General features: G+C 49.3%; 1 protein-coding gene across 1 annotated transcript in view; it reads left to right on the top strand.

The window, feature by feature from the left end:
• The window catches only part of HTT (huntingtin), a 137113-nt gene that overhangs the window by 81502 nt on the left and 38395 nt on the right, over positions 1–17216 (top strand). Inside the window, exons 36-41 of the mRNA XM_087864327.1 lie at positions 1094–1230; positions 2989–3105; positions 6778–6900; positions 7182–7417; positions 8598–8740; positions 15467–15674. Of these exons, the coding sequence (XP_087720453.1) occupies positions 1094–1230; positions 2989–3105; positions 6778–6900; positions 7182–7417; positions 8598–8740; positions 15467–15674 (964 nt within the window). The remainder of the gene's footprint in view (positions 1–1093; positions 1231–2988; positions 3106–6777; positions 6901–7181; positions 7418–8597; positions 8741–15466; positions 15675–17216) is intronic.

Genomic DNA, 17216 nt, shown 5'->3' with positions numbered 1-17216 from the left:
TCCCAGTATTTTCCTGTTGACACCTCTCCGGCTCCGTTGTCAGCAATCAGTAGGCATTTGAACCGTGGTGGGGTTACATCCTAAGACCTTTGCAGACCCCAGATGTGAGGAGGACGCTGTGGTGTGCAGCGTTCTCTGTTCCACATGCTTGCGGTAAAGCAGGTAATATGTCGAGAGGTAGACAGACACTCAGCGCCATCTGATTCTCACAGTCTCTGGAGTCGCCTTTGCCATGGCCTTACGAGGGCTGAGATTCACGCCTCGCAGAAGTTCACACTTGTACACGTATGGAATTTGGGGACCCTGGTGCAAATGTCACATAGAAGGATGACGAAAACCCCTTAGATGAGAGGGTCTTTCTATAGAAAATCAGTGGGCAGCCAAAGCCTCATACTTTCTGTGGAGAACTTGGTCATGTGTGGAACAGTCAGCAAGTAGGCCGTGTGTGTGGGCACTGAGGGTGCGCGTGCCCAAGCGTGTTTGCACTAGGCAGACGGTGCCTTGCAGTGACGTCAGTGACATGATTGGGCCACACCCTCCCAGTGAAAGTTTCTTAGATGGTGTCCCAGTGGTGGTGATAGACTAAGGTGGTAGGCTTTGCTGTTTCGGATAAAAACAGGACATGGGGGAAAGGCTTTATCTAAGAGAGCGAGTTATTAAAACGGCGTAGAAATCTAATACTTTATTTTCTGTGGAAGAACAGTCATCTCTGCAGGTAAATCTTTAAGTGAGTATGCATTAGAATAGAATGTTGCAACTTTAGTTATTTGGAAGACTTTAGTTTGAATTTGACTTTTGAATTTGTGTCTCTTTTTGTCAGAAATGATGTTACATCACAGACACCCTCGTTTTTGTTTTTGTTTTTTAAGATTTCACAAAATTATCAGTAAGTGTCTGAGGAAGACCCACGGCCTCCATGATGGTATACTGATAATTCGCAGGACTCGCTGATAACCCGAATTTATCCCGTGTCATAAGCCATGCACGGATTAGGGTTTTCTTATTTTTTGGACATGTGTTTTGGAGGTGTTAAGCTCTGAATGCAATGTAAATGGTTTGTGATGCCTTCTGAACCTGCCTTTTTACACCGCAGCCATACCAGCTCTGCAGCCAATAGTCCATGACCTCTTTGTACTGAGAGGAACCAATAAAGCCGATGCAGGAAAAGAGCTTGAAACCCAAAAAGAGGTGGTGGTATCGATGCTGCTGAGACTCATCCAGTACCATCAGGTGAGGGAGGTGTGGGGCCGGTCCCTGGCACTCTGTCATCTCTGAAGGCGCAGGAGGAAATGTCCTGTGGTCCACTGTCCGCTAATTAGAGGGTGATTCTCTGGGGAGATGCTAGGGAGGGATGGGCTTGCTGGGGTTTGGTCTTTAAAGCTGGATAGCCACGTGGGGAGGTCGCCTGCCACCTCGCTGACAGTCACAGGGCCATTCAAGGAAGTAAATAAGTTGGAGACCTTCTTCTCCAAAATTAACAAAAATCAGTTAATTGACATTGATCAAAATGATAGAATTCTAAAAGTGATTTTAAAAATCCCACATCTGAGGGGCGCCTGGGTGGCTCAGTTGGTGAAACATCTGCCTTCAGCTCAGGTCATGATCTTGGGGTCCTGGGATTGAGTTCCACCCTGGGCTCTGTGCTCAGTGGAGAGTCTGTCCCTGCCCCTCTGCCCTTTCCCCATCTCGTGCTGTCTCTCAAATAAAGAAATAAAATCTGTTTTAAAAAAAATCTCACATCTGCAATAATCTAAAGACTTTATTTTGTACATCTACTTCCCATATGTGAGAGTAAGTCCAGGGTCTTTTCCTTTGTACTGATTGTGGTTTTGTTTTCTGTAAGGTAGAGCAAGAATTACAGGCCGATTGTGGTGGTCTCAGTGCAGAGATTGAGCCTGTCCGGTGACGCCACTCTCAGCTTGAGTGCTTGCTGGGCCCTCACTGTTGCGTAATTCTTGGTAGCTGTTTGCCTTTGAATCTTAAAGTCATAAGCTTTTCTCATGGAAACACTTTCTTTGTGCATTCTCATTTTGGTTAATCTATGTAATGTTTAATTAAATACTTACTGTTTAATTAAATCCCATAATTACAATGAAAAGTACAAAGCACACTGGGTTGGACGGAGGCCTGGAGAGCAGCCCGTCAGCCACATGTACTTGGGGAGCTCTTCGTCTGCTTCTTGAGAGGACAGAGAGGGTTGGCTAGCCTTTGCTGAGGAGAGTCGGAATGGAGTGCAGATCTCTGCCTTGTGGGAGAAGGGCGGGCTCTTTACAAAGTAGGCTTAGATCGGCTTGGCTCTCTTTGTAGTGAATAGGCCAGGCTGGCAGGCATTTTTGTCAACAAGTGGGTGAGAAGTATTTGCAGTTTGCACGCCCCAGGGCCTCAGTTGCAACACCCCAGATCAGCTGTTGTGGACAAAAGCTGTCCCAGCCAGTGTGTTCACGACAGGTATGGCCGTGTGCCAATAAAACTTTATTTATAAAAACAGGCTTTCAGCTGTCTCTGCTCAGAACGGATCACTCATAAGCTTGTGCTCAACCATGGGTAACTTCTGAGCGTAAGTGCGGCTCAGTAGATTAGCTCTATAAAGAGCACAGAGTTGAAATTAATGTAGAGGGAAGTCAGGAGGCATCTGCAGAATAGTTCAGTCAGGGCTGTGTTTGCATTTTTCCAAAGGTTAGTATAAATTTGATTTTCTTATAGTGCCTTTTCTCTGATGGTGAAATCTTATAAATTCCATAGAAGCATAGAAGTATAATGATGGCACGTGATCCCAAGGAGTGTGCAGTTGGAGTGTGCCCCTTGCATTTTCTTCTGGTTTCCCACATGTCCCATGTCCCGGGGCCAGGGTGGCATCAGGTACATCAGACCCTCATGGGGGATCGTGTTTGCATCCTGGAGTCCTCCTGCTGCAGGAGTCCCAGTGCAGCAGGCAGGCTCGTGTGCTGGGAGGCCCTGACCTGCCCCCATCCCCTCCGTCCCCTGCAGGTGTTGGAGATGTTCATCCTGGTCCTGCAGCAGTGCCACAAGGAGAACGAAGACAAGTGGAAGCGACTGTCTCGGCAGATAGCTGATGTCATCCTCCCGATGTTAGCCAGGCAGCAGGTTTGTCCCCCGTCTGCCTTGTTGCCCTGGGGTCACTGGGACACCTTCCTAAGTGGCACAGGTTCTTGGAGGAGACGGCACTTGGGATTGGCATTTCTTTGAATTGTAACAGATTCAGTTTGTGATCCTTATCAGTGCCGCTCACAGGGCAGGGATTTCATTTATTCTCAGTGACCTTCTCAGGTTGCTGTTGTCTCCCGGTTCACAAGAGCGGAGCCCAAGCCCACCCAGAGGTGCACGGTTGGAGAGTGCCGGGGCCAAGGCAGAGCCAGCCGGTCTGAGTCCAGAGCCGTGTCCTTTCCCGCCGGGCTGCCCAGCCTCCCTCATTCCGCTCAGTCAGGCGTGGCTACTTGATCTTGAGGTGTTTATTTTCCCTTATCAGCCGTGATCCATCATTTAATCAGAACTTCTGTAATCAAGCAATGCGATCAGTTGTTTTCCGTAATTGCAGTGGCTGTGCCGTGTGGGATGGAGCCCACTCATTGCACGGTTGCTGAACCATGTCTGCCACCAGGTGTCCGAGGACAGGATGTCCTGTGCAGGTGCAGCAGCACCTTTGTACATGGGGTGTTGGGGGTGTCCCAGGACGGCAAGGGAGTGCCGCTGATGCCCCTCCAGGGAGCCTCGCCCGCTGTCAGCAGAGCTCTGGGTCTTCATTGCTTTGGATGTGGTCAGCAGATACCTGTTCTTCTTGATTGTCCCGGTGACGGAAGCAGGTACTCCGGGTAATAGACAGTGTCTGTGACTCTTGGCAGTTGGTGCAAACGTGTAGACATGATGCAGTAGACGTTACTGTCTTCGTAGCTTCAGCCCCGTTCTGGTTTCCTAACGGACTTGTCATCCAGAAGCCACTCTAGCGGGAGGGAGTCTTGACTTCTGGTGACATTGACAGAGGGCAGTTGTAATGAATTGGTGAATGTGGTGTTTTGATGTGGTCACAGATTCCACTGCCTGTGGATCTGTATTTTTAGAATAGTTCTCCAAAAACTTGATTCCAGTCTCTAGTTTGTCGTGTACACAATCTAAGGACGGTGGAGCTGGAAGGCTGGAAGGCATGGTAAATGTCCAGTTTGACCCCTGCCTCCGTGAACCCGTGTGAACCGCTGCACGGTGCCTGCCAGGTGGCCAAGCGCAGGTGCACGGTACATGCAGAAGCAGCGCTGGGCTCCCTTCGGTACCAGCAGTAAATATGAAAATGAGCAGAGCCCGTGAAAAGCCCGCCCTCTAGGAGTGACAGTTTCACTGGATGGAGGTGGAGGAGACAGACCACAGAAGTAACTTAGTGACATGTGTGAAACACCAGATGGCGGCAGGTCATGTAGGGTGGACCAAGGAGAAAAGAGAGGTGGGAGTGTCCGGGCAGGGCTGCGTTGCTCAGTTTGTGTAAACTTGACCTGGATGAGAGCTTTCTAGGCAGAGAAAACAGCAGTGCACACCCTGAGGTGTGGGAGCCTGCCCAGTGGGATCAGAGAACTTTGAGAGGCCGTGTGGGTGGAGCAAAGTGGCCGTGGGGAGCAGGGAGGGCAGCCAGGGTCTGGGGGGCGTGGAGGGTCTCTCGGGCCGGTGTGGAGGACTTTGGGGAGCCTGTAGAGAGTTTGGTACAAAGGAGTGGCATGGTGTGATTTGAGAGCTGAGGATAGCCTCGGTGGGAGTAAGGGCTGAGCAGGGCGCCTGCCGGTGCATGGGGATTGCATGCACCAGGTGGGGAGTAAAGTGGCCCTCAGTAGCCACCTGCCAGGTACGGTGTGGAAACAGAACTGGTAGGCTTGGCTCTTGGCTCCACGTGGGTGGAAGGAGGGAAGCTCGCGAATAATGGGCCTCCCATCTATCGAGTTGGGGGGTTGGGGAGGAGAGATCCTGGTCTGGGCATGTGCAGCTGGCATACCTGGGAGGCACTCCGGGGAGGCTGAGGTCGGCATTTGGATGTACGAGTCTGCGGTTGTCGAGGTGGAGCTGAGCAGGAGGTGAACATCAGGATGGGAAGAAGTCACCCCGGGACCCTGTGTAGCTGGGAAGGAGGAGAAGGCCGAGCTCTGAGCTTAGAGGCCGGAGAGGTGAGCACAGGCCCGTGGAAGAGGTGGGGAAGGAAGAACAGGTGGGGTGGCACTGTTGAAGCCAAGAAAGGAAGGCATTTTGTGGAGGAGAGAGGGGTCGTCTTGCGGCTGCTCACAGGCTGATCAAATGAGCTGGGAGCTGACCCTGCATTTGGTAGCCCGGTGGTCACTGAGGAGCAGTTTGGGTGGGTGGAGGGTGTAGAAGCCTGGCTCACGTGTGTTGGTGAGAGAGGCATAGGAAGGAAACTGACTCTGAGAAGGAGTGGATGTAGGGTGGCAGCCAGAGGTGGAAAGAGGGGTCATGGCCTGTGCCTGCACTGAGGGCGAACGCAGAGGGGATTGCCCTCCCAGGGCTGGGGCTGGCCCTGGCGTGGGCCTGGTGTAGTCCTCCTGAAGACCCCGAAGAGGCAGAGCTGGTGGGGCAGGTGCAGGCCTCGGTGGAAAGCTGGGGAGTATGGAAGCTCTCTGGATGGTTTCCTCACCGTTAACTTAGACTCGGTGCAGGTGGGGTTCACGTGGGCACCTGAAAGCAGCGCATCTCTGCAGACAGGTTCGCTGGCTCTGGCCGCACTCTTGGTGATGAGCAGCGCCCCTCAGGAGGGCCATGCTCGAACACATTGTGGTAGACACTTAGCTTGGAATTTTCTGCATCCATTAAAAACGTTAGATTTTAAAACCTGTTGCCTTGGGAGTTCTCCATTCCATTTTTAAGGGAAAAAAAGCAGAGACATTTATAACATGATTTTTCAAAACATCTTAAACAAAAACCTCTCTACGTGTGTGTGGATATAGGACAATAGGAACATGGAGAAAGTTAGAAATACAGTTGACCCTTGAACAACACGGGTTCAAACTACGCAGGTCCAGTTACACGCAGATGTGTTTCCATAAATACGGGACAGTCCTGTACATGTATTTCCTCTTCCTTCTGATTTTCTTAGTAACATTTTGCTTTCTTTAGCTTACAGTGTTGTAGGAATGCTGTATGTGATACGTACACAAAGTATGTGACCATCACCTCTTTTTGTTATTGGTGAGGCTTCTGGTCATCAGTAGGCTATTAGTAGTTAGTTTTGGGGAGTCAGAAGTTATGCATGAATGTTCAGCTCTGTGGGGATGGGTGCCTTTGACCCCCATGTTGTTCAAAAGCCAATTGTACGCCAGTCTAGTAACGTTTGTTGTAATTGGCTGAGTAGGCTGGGGGTGCAGGTAAAGCGAAAAGAGGGAAGGAGTGTGTCCGATACCCCGTTTAGGTAAATTATGTGTGTGTAAAGAGACGCACGAAAGACGGGTCCCAGAGTGTGGATGGAGATCAGCTCAGAGTGACGTGATTGCAGCTGATATTTTCACACTTTTAAATATTTGAATCTTTTACAGAAAATGTACATTGTTTGTATAATAAAAATCTAAATGAATAGATTGCCCTTGTGGGAAAAATGTAGCTGCTGCAGTGTTCTGAAAGCTCTTTGCCTGGCTCACTATGAAAGATGCTTTAAAGTCAGGGGGGTAACGCTTGGATGGTCAAGGTCATCTGACCTAGAGGTACCTCACTTGAGGTAGAAATGTTACCATTTTTGTTGGCTTACGGGAAACCATTTGTGATGTTTAATTGCAACAGATGCACATTGATTCTCATGAAGCCCTTGGAGTGTTGAATACTTTGTTTGAAATTCTGGCCCCTTCCTCCCTCCGTCCCGTGGACATGCTTTTACGGAGTATGTTTGTCACTCCGGACACAATGGTGAGTGTCCCGCCTCATGATGACCTCTTCGGTTCAGGACGGTAGCGACTCGTCAGTTACCTGGGGACTCTGTCAGTGGCATGGGGGTCTGGGAATTTGCATTTTAAACAGGTTCCCGGATGATATTGGTGCGGCTTGTCTAGGACCACACTTTGGAACCAATGATAATTTATTGGCTTTATTGATAGATTGGTAAAATGGGATAATTTTCGTTCATGAAACTGGCAATCAGGAAAAATGTAATTCTCTTTTTACTTTATCACTTATTTTCTCTCTTTTAGGCATCTGTGAGCACTGTTCAACTGTGGATCTCAGGAATTCTAGCCATTTTGAGGGTTCTGATTTCCCAGTCAACTGAAGATATTGTTCTTTCTCGTATTCAGGAGCTCTCCTTCTCCCCATATTTAATCTCCTGTCCAATAATTAATAGGTTAAGAGATGGGGACAGTACTTCAACGCTGGAAGAACGCAATGAAGGGAGACAAACCAAGAGTTTGCCAGAGGAAACATTTTCAAGGTATGCTCTGTAACTAAGCTTTTAACCATCCCATGGCCTTCAGGAAGTCGTGGCATTTTGTGATAGTAAGTCTGCAGTAACTCCTGGTCTTGCCTCAGCGCTGCAAGTGGGGTAAAGAAGTCTGCGTGGGTGTGCTTTCTGTACCCAATCTGTCTCATCTGTGGCCCTGGGTTCATGGCTCTCTTAGAGCTCTGTCACGTCCCATCTCATGTTCTGGGTAAAGACCACACAGTGGCTCACCATGGCAGCGGGGGCTGAGGGCAGCCTGACCTAGGTGCTAGCAGTAAGGATGTGTGTTGTGTTGCCTGCAAAGAATTTAAAAATCTAAGAAAACCCACTAAAAGTCTCATTTTTATTTTCATGTGTACTGGCCGTTCTGAACACAGTCAGTAATAAAATCCTTCTTCCTGCCAGGGTGACTGTTCCCACTGTGGCCCTTGGTGTACTTGTGGTATCAAATCGTGTCTACCCTCACAAATTATTTGGAAACTCCTCGAGGGCAGTGATCAAAAGTCAGGCCCAATAAATGCTTATTGCCTAGACAAGTGCGTGACCACCTTTGCTGGATTCAGGGCACTCAGTAAGGTAGAGCTGGTGAGATGTCCCATGAGTGTGGTTTGTGCGGATATGCTCCTTCCAGACCAGCCCACGTAACATCTGTTTAGCCTCCCCTTCCTTGGGCATTGGTGGGAGTGCCTGTGTGTTTGTGGACACAAATCCAGTAGACCTGCCCGACACCCTTTTGTTTATAGGTTCGACCAGGTGGCTTGTGGCTCCCTCTTTAAGCAGGTGGCTAAAATGGATGATACAGTAAATTCCTATAGTGGATTGTTGTCTTGTATTTCTGTGATGCTTTATGGTTTACAAAGCTTTAAAGAGACACTACCTGTCATTTTACCCTTCTAACGGTCTTGAAGGTGATATGTTTACTGCCATCTCCTAAGTGAGAAAGGTGACACGCAGAGAGGGACAGTGATTTAATTCAAAGGGATGGTATTAAATGTTGCACTTTGTTTACTTAACTTTACTTATATTTTTACTGCACCTCTGTGTACCGTGCGCATTTTTACGGTATACCTGTATACCGTATACATATGGTATACATACCGCATGCATTTATACGGTAAGTGCTCTGTAACAGCCGCCTGACTGACCATCAGACTTTTCCTTTTCTTTGAAGGTTTCTGCTACAGCTAGTTGGCATTCTTTTGGAGGATATTGTTACAAAACAGCTAAAAGTGGAAATGAGCGAGCAGCAGCATACTTTCTATTGTCAAGAGCTGGGCACGCTGCTAATGTGTCTGATCCATATCTTCAAGTCTGGTAGGTGCCTCAGACTAATCTTCATAGGGCATCTGTATATTCCATGTCCTGTTCTGTACACTGTCAGAGGTGGGAACTTTGCTGCCCAGGGCAAGCTCTGCTGTGCTTAATGTGCATTTGATAATGTTTTGTTGGGGCGCCTGGGTGGCTCAGTGGGTTCAGCATCTGCCTTCAGCTCAGGTCATGATCCCAGGGTCCTGGGATCGAGTCCCACATCGGGCTCCTTGCTTAGCGGGGAGCCTCCCCCGCCCCCGGTCGTGCCCTCTCCCTCTCCCTCTCTCTCTCAAATAAATAAATAAATAAATAAAATCGTAAAAAAAAAAAAAAAACCCAAAATGTCATACAGTTTTTTAAAAAATGAAAATGTTTTATTGGTGAAAAAAATAAACCTGAGGGCTTCCTCTCCTCTCTTAAAGATTTGGAAGCCCAAGATATTTTTGTACCTTTACGTATGATTGTGAATTAAAAAGGGCAGTAAACCCAAGAGAGAAGTCACAAGAAGGCAGCCTTGCAGCATGCATAGGAAGCAACCAATCCATATTAGGATAGTTAGTTTTCTAAGAGGAATGAGTATTTTCAAGAAGAATGCCTTGGCTTAGATTAAATGGGTGAGAAGCTGGAAGACTTCAGTTACGGGGTATGGCTATATCTTTCTTCTTTCAGCAGAAAAAGCGAGAGGCAATTCTAATCTCAGGGAAAATAAACAACAGGGAAGTCATGGTCCAGATATGAAGCAAACCAAAGCATGGTGTGATTTTCAACAATTAATTTGATTGATTAATTTAACTTATTAACTTAACTTATTAACTTAAAAAGCTTCTTTAAGTGGCTCAGGAGTCATAACCGAGGATGTATAGAAAGAAATGTTATTCTTCTTTCTGTGTTTCTTGGTTTTGTTGGAAACTATATTTATATAATCATAATATAAATGCTGTTTGATTTTTCAATTTTAAAGTCAATGTGTGAATAAAACATTGAAGACTTATATATTTAATTTTGGTTTCAGAACAGAATGAAAATGTTTTTATTTCCAAGAAAAATAAAAGGGAAACTAACCAACTTAATTTGGGAGTGGAAGGTAGAGAAAGAGGTGGAGGGCGGAAGGGTCACTAATCTCATCTTGCACTGTTGGGGTTATACAGTCATATCTACAGTTGGCACAACAGGAAATAGAGGCTGGAGAGGTGACCAGATAGAGTTAAAACTGTAACTTAACTTGGTAGGTAGCGTGAGTGAGGTACATCTCGTCTCTAATAGGGTAGAGTCTGTAACCATCCCGCAGCATGACCCGGCAAATCCAGCAGCTTCATTTGCAGGGGCAGGACTCCGTCCTGTGCTGGAGCAAGAGAGGGAATTACTGGTTAGAGTTCCTGGAAGTACAGAGGTCACTCTTCTCTTACCTCAGGCGATTTCCTTATGTTTCCATGTTTCAGCTCTGATTTCTGTGTTGGCTCTGTTCTCCGGTGGGCTTCTTCCCCATAGCAGGAAGGACCTCTGGCTGCCTGTGGCCTCCGCCCCCGTGTGAGTCCTGTGAGTGGGCGTGAGGCCCCGGGCGCTCTGGCCCACCTGGGCCAGGTGAGGGATTGGACAGCATTCATTGAGAGGGAGTGAGGGTTACTTCCTCACAGTAAGGCAAGAGGAGCAGACAGAATAATAAGTGGTCTGCTACAAGTGATAGAAGGATGTCGAGTCGAATTTTGGAAGTAACTGTCAGAACTAGAAACAAGACAACACTTGCCTGAAGAGGGATGGGGCAGTGCATTTGTCAAATCAGAAGCTTCCCTCTGTTATTGGATTTTTAAGTTGTGTACATACTACTTTAATGCAAATTAAAATACGCACACTCACCAAGTACGTACCTCAGAGCAGGAGATGGTTCTCTTTCTCAGCCTTTTTTCACTTGGCAAAGATGCACCGAGTCAGCCCGCCCCAGGCTGCGCTCCGGGGCCGTGGGGTCAGGAAGGCTGATGTGGCTTTTGCCTTCGTGGGGCTCGCAGTTCAGCAGGGAGGACGAATCACAGGCAGAGGATCGTGAGTCTGGGCATTTTCTGTGAAGGGAGCAAGTACTGCAGCGAGAGGCAGAACAGGGCTGAGGAGGGAGGACAGGGTCCCTGAGAGACGATGTTAAGCCAAGGCCCGAAGGCGAGACGTTGCTGTGCTCCGCCAGACGGCTGCTGAGAGAGCACACGGGCGAGGGTCAGAGGGCGACCGCGGAGGCAGGTAGGGGCGAGGGTCGCGGGAAAGAAGGCGTCTTCATGGCTGCTTCGTTTAATTGCTGTTGCCCTTGGACAGGGGCACGGCCAAAATTTAATTATCAAGTGGACTCGAGAGTTTCAAGCCCTCTTTATGACTAACATTGAAAGAATTTTTGTTTTGAACTTTTGATTTATGCTTCACTGATGCACTGTAATAAGCTTAAAGTTGAGAAAATAATTAAGCTATGTAATAGGTCATTTGTAGTATGTTGGTCATTCTGATACTTGGCCATTGATTGTTTTGGATCTATACCAGAGGGACACCCATTCATCTCCAAGGGCTGCTTGCTTTCCTCTTGGAACAAGAGTGACCTGTCCTGTGTCCTCTTGCACGTCACGTGGAGTTCTTTGCCATTCCAGCTGTACACTGACTCGCCCTCACTTCTTCCTGGTCCTTGTCTCAAAGATCAGGGGAAGTATCATGTAGTCTACGGCAGTGCTGTCCACGAAAGCTTCCTGCATCGTGGGAACATTCTGTGTCTGCAGTGGTTCACTTGCCTCCAGCCACATGTGGCTTTTGGGCACTTGGAATACGGCTAGTGTGGATTAAGGAGCTACTTTTTAATTTTATTTAATTTTAATTGATTTAAACTTGAATGGCCCCACGTGGCCAGTGGCTGCTGTATCAGACAGGACAGGGTGTGAGGGGCAGTGTGTTCTACCCAAGAGCTCGGGCCTTAGTGCTGGGCACGTGGGCTTTGCTACAGTGTCTTTGCATGCTGTTCATTTGGTTCAATATTTGCAAATTAGGTGTCTGTGTGTTTCTAAGTATCTATCTCCATGTCATTCATTTTGACTGCATTTCTTCTAAAGATACCAGGGGGCAGAATTACTGTGTTTGATTTTGAGACAAGAGTTTAAGTAAATCATATATAAATGTATGCATTTATATAAATAAGGTGCATTTAGCATATGAAGTTGGTGATTTTTATTTGTGCTTTGCTTAAACAAAGGCAGTGAATTCCAGCCCTCCACTGAAAATTGAGACCTTCGAAAACGGTTCTTCCTGCAGCAATAAGATTGACCTTGATTCAGATTCCCTGCCGGGAATCACAGTGTTCACCGAGGGCTGTGGTACACCCCCTCAGTGCTTAGAACAGCTCTACGAAGTAGTCCCCCTTTTTACTGAAGAGAGAGTTTAGGCTCCGGAAGGTCCTATGGTAAAACCGAGATCGAAAACCCAACCGTTTCCTTGCCCTTTGTTCTTTCTCGTACCCTGTGCTGCTCTCTGGGTTGCTGATGGTACATGCAGTGGCTCACATTTGCAGAGCACTTCTTGCAGCCCCAGAGAGCAACTGTCAAGTAAACCGAAGAGCAGAGTTAACGAGAGTCACTGTGTTGTACCTGAGAGCTCAGAACTTACACCATACCTGGAAATTTGTGCTTTTGACCGCTTCACCCCAGCCCAGCCCTCATTCCCTGCCTCTGGCAGCCACCAGTCTGCCCTCTGCATCTGAGGTGGGGTTTTTAGACTCCCCATGTGAGTGAGATCATGCAGTATTTGCCTTGTTTTGTCTGACTTGGTTCACGTAGCATAATGCCCTCAGGGTCCGTCCATGTTGTCACAGATGGCAGGATTTCCTTCCTTTCTGTGGCTGCGTAATACTCCACCCGTTCATCTGTTGACGGACACGTATGTTGTCTCCGTGGCTTGGCTGTTTTGTACATAGGGATGCAGATACCTCTGAGATAGCGATTTTGTTCCCTTCAGATAAATGCTGAGTAGTGCGACTGCTGGATCACGTGGCAGTTCTGTGCTTAGCTTAGTGAGGAACCCCCACACTGTGCCCCCCGTGGCTGCACCAGCCTGCATGCCCCGCAGCAGTGCACGAGGGCTCAGTGGGTGTGTGGCACTGCGTCATTGTGGGCTGTGTGGCCGCTGCCCTGGAGAGCGGTGCTGAGTACCTTCTCACGTGCCTTTGGCCATCCGTGTGTCTTTTTTGGAAACATGTCTGTGTAGGTCTTTTGCTCACTTATTAGTTGGATTCTGTTTTTTTGCCTTTGAGTGAAATGAGTTCCTTATATATTGTGTATATTAGCTCCTTGTCAGATGTATAGTTTGCAGATATTTTCTTTAGTTCTGTGGGTTGTCGTTTCATCTTGCTGGTCGCTTCCTTTGCTGTGCAAAAGCTTTCATCGGATGGAGTCCCTCCCTGTTTGCTCTTTACTCTGTGGCTTGTGCTTTATGCGGCACATCCAGAAACCTGTTGCCAGTGCCCGTGTCAGAGAGCTTTCCCTCTGCCTTCTTCCCAGTGTTCTGTGCTTTCAGTTCTTATATTTAAGTCTAACTGATTTCAAGTTAATTATTTTTAGTGAAGGGAGGGGTCCAGTTTTATTCTTTTGTCTGTGACTATCCAGTGTTCCTAACACCATTTATTGAAGAGAGGTCTTTTCTCCATTGAGTATTCTTGGTCCTGGTTTCTATGCTTGATCTCTGTGTTCTCCCTCCTGCTGTCTCTCTCTCTGACTCTCCCCTCTGCCTTTCTCCCTCTCCCTGTCTCTGTCCCCTCCTCTCAGTAGGATTGTCCCCTTTGTGACCTGCCCTGGTGATTGCTGCAGAGACGACTCGTCATTGTCTACAGAGTCTGGGTCACCCCACTGACTTGGCTGCCTTGGCTCGTGTCCATTCTCCTTCTAGCGTGTGACTTGGTGTCTTGCCAGCACCTCACACTTAGGATAAAAATTGAGCGCATCACCTGGCATAGCTGCCTGACTCTGGCGTCTTCTTGCCCACGTGCTCCACACTATCGTGGGAGATGTTCAGACCCCAGCATCGCCTTGGACTCCTCCTCGCCCCCGTGAACTGTCTGACTTTTCTCTGCTTGTGGCCCCTCCAGGGACCATGTGACCTTTCCTAGCAGCCCCCTGGCAGCTGTCCTCAGTCCTTCACTCAGGTTTTACTCTTTGATCCTCTTGCGGTCCTGTGAGCAGCTACTGCTCTTAATTCCATTTTGCAAATGAGAAACCTGAGACCCCAGGTAATGTACAGCTAGGGCTAAGTAAACGGTAGAGCCACAGCTCTGACCATGGTTTCCTGTCCCATTGAGTAAAGCCCCACACCTGTGGTCTGTCATTCCCTCTGCTCTGTGGTCTGGCTCCCCCCATTCTCCACAGCAGCACCTGCCTCTTCCCTCGGCTCCTTTGGCCCCACAGAGAACCCACACAAAAATGAAGGGCACAGAGAAGGACCGGGCCCGACTAGTTGGGCCAAGAGTGGGTGATGCCATCCACACAGCACCCAGAGAAGACCCTGGAAATGGGGCCAGAGACAAGACAAGCACCAGACATCTTCTCATTGGAACTGTTTTTCTGAGTCTGTGTGTCCTGCTCACTGGGCATCCCAGGAGGCCAGCCTGGTGGTGTGTGCCATGACTGTCCTGCTTTTGTTAGCTCTCTTTCTCCACCTCAGGTCAGAAGCGTAACCAGTCACAAAGTAGTGGGGAATAGGTCTGTAGTCTGTTTTTACCTATCTTAGGACCCCTTTGCCTTTGGGATGTGTTGAAACCTAAATCAGAAATCAGATTTTGACTCTCCAGCCATGGTGCCAGGAGCGTGAAGTTGCAGAGGGCAGGGAGCCCTCGGCCTGCTCCCGTCCGTGTCCCGTCTTCCCTGCTGTGCTCTGCAGCTTGTGCCTGTCTCTGGGTCCTTGCCATCAGGGCCAGCTCACGTGAAGCCACAGCCGATGACGAGAGAGGCGTGTTGAGCTGACTTTGTATTGATCCAAAGTGATAGAAAGAAATCATGAATTCCTGGAGGGGATTTGTCTGGGCCTTGAGGAGGATGCCGTGGACAGGCTGTGGGCAGCGCGCCACTGGGTGTGCCTCTGGCGCACCCAAGCTGAGCGTGGCTGGCTGGCTGCGTGGTGGCCCCGCCCCGGGACGTCTCATGCTGGGCGCAGAGAGCGCCTGGCCCTCTGCTCTCAGATGGTAGCTTGCAGACCGTGAGCTGGGGTCTGGCATGGAGCACTGACTGCCTTCTTCCTCTGGCCACTTGCTGTAGTTCTTCGAAAGCCAAGGAAATGTCTGTTCTGGCAGGAGTAGGGTGTGGTGAGGGTCCTGCTACTCCCGCCAGAGCGAATGTGGCCCGGCCCTGTGGAGGCCTCACTGTCCCAGGGGCAGTAGCCTGTGGCACCGAGTGCGGCCGCCTGCTCTTCCTGGAGCTGAGTCCCTTGTCACAAGAGGGCGTGGCTCTTGACGCGGCATTCCTGGGCAACTTGCGAACGGCAGTGGGGAGCAGGCTCAGGAGAGCAAGAATGTTAGCATCCTTGGCTGCTCCATTAAATAAGCAGCCTATCTGGTTTTTGCTTCGAAAGCCCAATTTTCTAAGTGTCAAATGCTTTGAATATGTAAGTATAGGAAAGAGCTGAGTGTGTATCTTCTTTATGGAAGATCTTCCTGTAGCCACAAAGCGTTGGGCCACCACAAGCAGCAAAGACATTTCCCTCTCAGTTCTACTTTTGGCTTGTTTCTAGGAATGTTCCGGAGAATCACAGCAGCTGCCTCTAGACTCTTCACGGTGGACAGCGCCGACGGCAGTTTCTACGGCCTGGAGAGGCTGAATGCGCGGGTGCGAGCCATGGTGCCCACGCACCCGGCCCTCGTGCTGCTCTGGTGCCAGATCCTGCTGCTCGTCAGCCACACTGACTACCGCTGGTGGGCAGAGGTGCAGCAGACCCCCAGGTACGCCCGGGGCGGCCCCGGAGGCCAGCCCGCCCTCGTGTGCTGGGACTCAGGGCAGTGCGAGCTTTGGCCCCGTTCCCGTGAGGCTTTGCACGGATTGTGCTGTAGATCAGCCTTCCTCCTGTGGACGCTGCGCTGCAGGGAAAATGTGGTTAGTCTAAAGGCATTCAGAGTAGCCGCTGCTTTCCAAGTGTGGCTTCTTTGACAAGTTCTTTGACACGGTTCCTCTTGTGGGTCATTCTTGTCATGCTGTGTCCCTCCTGCTAGGCTCTCGTCCTTAAATTGCTTCCAGAGCCAGACATGTTGCAATGTCTTAACTTCGTTACAAGTTAAATGTGGTTCTGGTTATTCTTAGTTAATGAAGTAATTACTGAGTAACATTTCAAAACTGCTTGGAAATACCCTATCTTTTGTCATTCACAAAGACTCATTAAGTATCTGATTGGGGGTGACCCCCTTTTTGCAAAACGTTTTCAGGGTTGAGCCTTGATTTCTGGGCACTGTCCTGCTTAGCCATTAGCACACATAATGGGAATAGAAGCTTTGCCGCCCATCCGCTGAGCTGAGTGCTCAGTGCAGAGTTTCTGGAAGTCTCAAGAGCCCATGGCGAGGAGAGAAAGCAAGGGCTGCAGGGCGAAGGTCAGCTCCTCTGCTCAGTGTGGAAAGGCTGAACTGTGTGAGGCCTGGAGTCCTAATTGGGCCCCTCCATTGCTTTCAGCTGGAAAATCCAGAGTTAGTAGGCGTCTTTCAATGTTTCTTCTGCTCTATACACTGTGGGATATGCAAAGAGAAATCATATGTGTTTTCTGCCTTGTGCGTGCTTACAGTTTAGTTGGGGGAGACAGACCAGTGAAAACATTGGGAATGCTTCGAGAACGTTACCTACTATAAGAGTCAGGAACAGAGAATGAGTGTCTGCTTCAGTGTACATACAAGTCAGCCGGTGAGCTTATTAAAATCGGGTTCTGGTCCAGCAGATCACTGGTGGGGCCTGGGACTCTGCTTTTCTGCCAGGCAGCCGGGTGGTGCTGATGCTCTGGTCCAGGGAACACACTCCAGGCCAGGCCCTGAGTCCTTGAGGAGTGTGCCTCAGAGCCACCAGGGGGCTTCCAGGGACCAGGACTGCAGCCCAGCCCACCACCAGACCTGGCAGCTGGGTACCTTAGGAATTAGGATCCTGGGCTCTCGTGTTCTCACAGTCTCCGTGAGAAACTCCCATGGGCACCCAAGGTTGAGTTGTGCTGGGCAAGACTTGCCGGGTGGGGCTTGAGTTAGCTGCTAATGGTAGCAGGTGTGTGTAGATGAACAGAAAGTGAGAACTTGTCCATCACCCCAGTAGGCGTGTGAGCCAGTGAGTTTCCTCCCGTCTTTTCTCCCCTCTACCTTTCCCACCTCCTCTTCTTCCTCCTCGTTGTCCTCCTTTTGATGGCTGGTGGGTGGTGACGACAGAGGGACCTAGAGTGGGTTCAAGAGGAAGTGGGAGGGTGGACTCCAGTCTGATAATTAGGAGGGGCCTTCCACAGATCTGAGGGTTTGAACATC

Source organism: Ursus americanus, chromosome 8, assembly GCF_024610735.1.
Source record: "Ursus americanus isolate L20-20 chromosome 8, mUrsAme1.1.p, whole genome shotgun sequence".
In the NCBI taxonomy this organism is placed as follows: domain Eukaryota; kingdom Metazoa; phylum Chordata; class Mammalia; order Carnivora; family Ursidae; genus Ursus; species Ursus americanus.
This window is presented reverse-complemented; position numbering and strand designations above follow the sequence as displayed.